This window comes from Charadrius vociferus, unplaced genomic scaffold (assembly GCF_000708025.1).
Source record: "Charadrius vociferus isolate BGI_N301 unplaced genomic scaffold, ASM70802v2 scaffold564, whole genome shotgun sequence".
NCBI classification, from domain to species: Eukaryota; Metazoa; Chordata; class Aves; order Charadriiformes; family Charadriidae; genus Charadrius; species Charadrius vociferus.
Genome location: NW_009647940.1, coordinates 400268 through 405239, shown reverse-complemented (window position 1 = coordinate 405239; position 4972 = coordinate 400268). Strand labels below are relative to the sequence as shown.

The following is a 4972-nucleotide window of genomic DNA, read 5'->3' as shown; positions in this document are numbered from 1 at the left end:
CGAGTACCCCGCTGCCGCTCGCTCCCCCCCAGCTGCGGTGGGGAGAGAATGGGAAGGGCAAAAGTGAGGAAAAACTGGTGGGTTGAGATAAAAGCAGTTTAATAGGTAGAGCAAAAGCCGCACACAAGCAAAGAAAACAAGGAATCCATCCCCTGTGCTCCGGGGCAGGCAGGTGTTCAGCCATCCCCAGGAAAACCGGGCTCCATCCCGCAGAACGGTGATGTGGGAAGGCAAACGCCATCACCCCGCACGTCCCCCCTTCCTCCTCCTTCCCCGGCTTTGTACACCGAGCGTGATGTCTCCTGGTATGGAACATCCCCGTGGTCTGTCGGGGTCGGCCATCCCGGCCGTGTCCCCTCTCAGCCCCTTGTGCCCCCCAGTCCATCGCTGGCGGGGGGTGAGGAGCCAGAACTGCCTCGAGAGCTCAGTGACAGCCAAACCCGCCAGTGCTATTGCACTGTTCCCATCCCGAATTCAAACCGCAGCACGAATTCAAACCCCAGTACGGTACCCGCTGCTAGTAAGAAAAATTAACTCCATCCCTGCCAAAGCCATGCCTGTGGGAGAGGGAGCAGGTCAAGCCCAGTGCTGGCCTACAACGTCTGGCCTCCCAGCGTGGGGAGCACCTGCAGGAATCCCTTCTGAGAGTTCAGCAGACGTAGTCAGATGTTCCCTTGAGCTAATACATTATTTTTTCCTGCCTGCTGAGCTGTTCTCCACTCTGCGGCCCCTGGGGATCCTGCATGGCTGTGCTGGGGTCCGGCGAGGCACAGTCAGCAGCTTGAGGGCTTCAGAGGTACTTAGACAACCGACCCTCTTCTCATTTGACACTTGAATCAGAAACTTAATTAAGTCCTTCACCGCGTTACCTAGATTCGTAGGTCTGGATTAGCCTATGCCGTGTTGTTTGCAGTGATTATGCCAAGGGCTCTCTGGGGGGCAGGGGAGCAGGCCCAGTGGGGCAGCGGGAGCTACTTGACGGCGTACCCCACGATGTGGGGCTCAATGGGCGTCCAGGGCAGTACCACTCTGGTGTGCTGTACGTTCAAATCCGAGAAGTTGGCCTGTTCGAGATTCTTCCAGATCTCTCTCGTTAGGCAGCATCCATCAAAGACGAGTTTCCAAGTCGGAAAGCAGACCTGCTGCCAAAAGTACCTCCAGCTGGAACGATCGGCGGCCACGTGCTCTAAGAAAAAGAAAGCGCCTCCCTGGGGAAAACAAAGTCGTTTTACAGAGCAGGCACTGGGGCCAGGCTGAACTTCTCCCCCCATTCCGCCTCCTCTCAGCTACAGCCCGGTGCCTGTGCTGTTGGCTCGCTCATCGGTATTCCCCCACCCCTTCCCGGCCCGCTTTCTGCTTTTGTGGTGTCAGCTGGAATTAGCGAAGCAGGAAACTTGCAGAGATTCAAAATGCCTGTTCAAAAAGCGTGAAGGGTGTACTTATTGGAGCCCTTATTTATTATAGCAATAGTTTGTTGTCTTTTTCTTTCAGTTGCAGTTGCGTGTGATTTTTTTTCGAAGGAAACCAAGAGAAATGTATAACTCCTACTCAAACTCATCAGTTTTTGACAACCCAGAGGCTTGCCTTGAAAACACTTTCAAGGCCAAAAGTCTATTGCAAAAATACCCCAACAAAACAGCTTTTTTATAATCTTTAACTTGCTTAGTATACTGTATACTACAGGGAATGAAAGTATTTAATTAGACTTTCAGTAACACAGGTAGATCAGCTTCACTTCTAACAGGCTAAAGCAGTTTATTTAAAATGCAGACTTTCAGTCTCGATCAGCAAGCTTCCCACCCAAAGAAAACCTGGTGTGTGTGGGGAGAGACAACACCAGAGGAACCAGTTCTGCTTTAAATGATATACCATAATTACTTATAAAATTATTGGTTGTTCCAGTTACCCAACTATGTTACTTTTAGGATTCTACTTTTAAGACTAAGGCAGACTGACCAGTGTGTTGCTCCAGCTTTGCACCATTTAGCAGCGCAGAGTGGTTGTAGGGAACTGGTTTGCAAGCTCAAAAACAACTTTTTTTTTTTCTTTTTTTTTTTTTCCTTATCTTTAGGTGCAGTGCCTCTGGAATAGATGATAAAGGTAATAACAACTTTTTATTCAGATACTCACTGGTCTGAGCACTCGCAGTACCTCCTTCAGGGTGCCGTTCACGTCACGCACAGAGCAGAGGACCAGGGTGCAGACGACAGCATCCACAGAACCACTGGGCACCTGATGCAGGTCTTCTCCTGCAGCAATGAGGAAACTCTCGTAGTGGATATGCTGGTTCTTGTTCATGCTTCTCGAAAGGCCTTGCTGGAAGTTGGGGTTTATGTCGGTGCATGTGACTTTGCAGCCTGGTGGGTAGAACTGGAAGTTAGGACCGCAGCCGGTCCCTATCTCCAGCAGCTTCAGCTCTCCTGAGGGGCTCCTGAAGTTAAGTAGGTTACGAAATAACTCCTGCTTCTGCTTCTTTGAATTCCTTTCGTGAATTACAGAAAGCTTCTCTAAGAAGAAAGGGAAAAATATCTTCTTGCAGAAAGGCTCCCATATGCCCAGGAATGACAGTAGGTAGATGGGCATGGCCAGCAGCGCGAGGCAGGCACGGAGGAAGAGAATGCTGGCCTCTGTCATTTCCAGTGTGGAGCAGAGGATCCGTACTGAGCAAAACTAGTTCTTCTGTGTGTTAGATAGAGCCTTTGAGATTCAGGGGGAGCGGCATTCATGCATTTGCTGTCTTCCTCCTGAAGTATATTCAGCTCCTTGGATTGATCTGGTAGACTTTTCTCTAAAGCTGATTTTAAAGTCCGGTCACAGGCAAGGTCAGGAGAAGCAGGCGTGCGTCCCAAACAGTGTCCCAGCTCTGGCAGAGGAGGAGCTGCCAGCCTGTTACGTACTCTGGATAAACTGGGCAGTACAACTTTGTGTGTAACCACTGGCAAAATGTCATAACGTGCCCTAATTTGGTGTTCAGCAGCTTCAGGTTACAGGTCATATCTCTTAAAGCCACCGTATGTTGTGAAGGAAAAGTGAGCTGAAGGAAATTAATCTGAACACTGCATTTGCTGTAGGTCTTTCATCAGGAGTTTGATTAACATTTCAGTTAGAACATGTTTGTTTAAGAGTTAATTTACCACCCCATTGTAAGTGGCTGAATGAGCTAGTCGGCTGCTTGCTTTGTGCGCTGTCTGCAACAGCAGTTTTCAATCTTTCCACTTTGTGGACACCTAAAATACGTCGGTGTGCACATATGGGCTCTTTTGCAGTGAATGAGTTTGCTTTCTTAGTTATCTTTCATCCCTTTGTTGGGAATCATGGAACAGAGATAAAACGGTTTATTAATTCAGTAATCACTGCATACAGCATATGGCTTGATTTTATTAACTTCATCAGCTGGAGTCAACACTTTAGTCGATGCTAAATACATTTTGAAAAACTTTTTTCCAACTTTGCAGTCGCCAGTGCTTTTTCCCCAAGAGTGTCCCTGGGGAAGTCCCTATGACCATGGAGGGGTCCCCATGTCCCCAAGAGTGTCTCTGGTTGGGTCCCCATTTCCCTAAGGATGTTTCATGAGTGGTCCCCATGTCCCTGGACAATCATGCATCCCCAAGGGTGTCTCTAGTGTGGTCCCTGCATCCCTGGGATTGTCCCCATGTCCCTGAGAATGCCTGAGGGTGTCCTCCATTCCCGGGGGGCGTCCCCACGGACCTTGTGTCCCCCCTGGGTGTACTGGCTGTACCTGCTGATTAGCAAGAAGCGTTACGCAGGGCCCTGCTTCTCCTCCCACGCTGAAGCCCATGACAAGCTGGACTGCAAGGGGTTGGAGACCACCCGACATGACAGCTGTCCTCAGGACACCAACCTGGTCACTGCCTGCACCGCATCCTGCTCCACCAGTGAGGGGAGACACCAGGGGGGAAGGATGGTCCCCAAAGATTCAGTGCAGTTCTTGTGCCTTCCCAGGGCTGATGTGGGGGTACCTCCAAGCCCCCTCTCCATTTCAGGGACCAATATGGGGTCCCCCTGTCCCCTCCAAGGACACCATGGGGTGAGGGGGTCCCAATGACCCCCATGTCCTCCTTAGGGACCCTGTGGGGAGATGTGGGGTTCCCCTGTCCCCTCCAGGGACACCAAGGGGTAGTGGGGGGTACCCCTCTGTCCCCCAGGGATGCCATGAGGTGTTTTGGGGGTTCTTTTGACAACCCTGTCCCCTACCAGGGACCCCATGGAGTCTCCATGACTTCCCTGTGCTCTCCAGGGACCCTGTGGGGTGATGTGGGGGTTCACCAGCCCCTCATATCCCCCCAGGGACCCAGTGGGGTGATGTGGGGGTCACCCTTCCCCCCTGAACCCTCTTTTTGCCCAATCCCCCCCCAGTCCCAGCTGTAGGGAGTGCAAGACTGAGAGCATCCTCCTGCCTGAGTCACCCCAAAACCACCCCTGGGGGACCCCAAAAACTGCCAAGGGATGCAACCCCCCCTTGGAGACCCCAAATCACATCAGACACCCCAAAATCCCCCAAGGGACCCCAAATCCATTCAGAACAACCCCAAAACCCCCAGGGTGCCCTCAAATCCCTCCACAGCACACCAGAATCCCCCAGGGTGCCCCAACTTTCCCCCTGGGGAAATGGGGAAAGCCCCCATTTGGGCTCTCTCAGCCCTGGCTGGGACCAGGGCAAAGGCTGGGAGCATCCTCCTGTGAGTGAACCCCCAAGTCCCCTGGGGGCCTCTTAAAATCCTGCCAACCCCAAAACCCCCAGGGTGCCCTCAAATCCCTCCACAGCACACCAGAATCCCCCAGGGTGCCCCAACTTTCCCCCTGGGGAAATGGGGAAAGCCCCCATTTGGGCTCTCTCAGCCCTGGCTGGGACCAGGGCAAAGGCTGGGAGCATCCTCCTGTGAGTGAACCCCCAAGTCCCCTGGGGGCCTCTTAAAATCCTGCTGAGCCCCTCTAAATCCCTTTAGGACCC

The 4972-nt window shown here is 52.3% G+C and overlaps 2 protein-coding genes across 2 annotated transcripts in view; both read right to left on the bottom strand.

Moving 5' to 3' along the window:
- TMPRSS12 (transmembrane (C-terminal) protease, serine 12) overlaps nt 1–3552 on the bottom strand; it is an 8945-nt gene extending 5393 nt beyond the window's left edge. The window contains exons 1-2 of the mRNA XM_009883203.1: nt 3449–3552; nt 2839–2958 (exon numbers count right to left, since the gene is read on the bottom strand). Of these exons, the coding sequence (XP_009881505.1) occupies nt 2839–2958; nt 3449–3552 (224 nt within the window). The remainder of the gene's footprint in view (nt 1–2838; nt 2959–3448) is intronic.
- On the bottom strand, nt 972–2634 carry METTL7A (methyltransferase like 7A). Its single transcript, XM_009883171.1, has 2 exons — nt 2131–2634; nt 972–1208 (listed from the first exon to the last, which is right to left on the bottom strand). The coding sequence occupies exons 1-2, from the start codon at nt 2632–2634 to the stop codon at nt 972–974; spliced, it is 741 nt and encodes a 246-aa protein (XP_009881473.1).
- Nucleotides 3553–4972: the final 1420 nt, after the last annotated feature.

Excerpts from the sequence above, each read along its gene's own strand:
- METTL7A (XM_009883171.1), bottom strand. The coding sequence starts at position 2,634 with ATGACAGAGGCCAGCATTCTCTTCCTCCGTGCCTGCCTCGCGCTGCTG. Across the intron at positions 1,209-2,130 it reads TACTGCGAGTGCTCAGACCA|GGAGGCGCTTTCTTTTTCTT; the intron begins GTGAGTATCTGA and ends TGTTTTCCCCAG.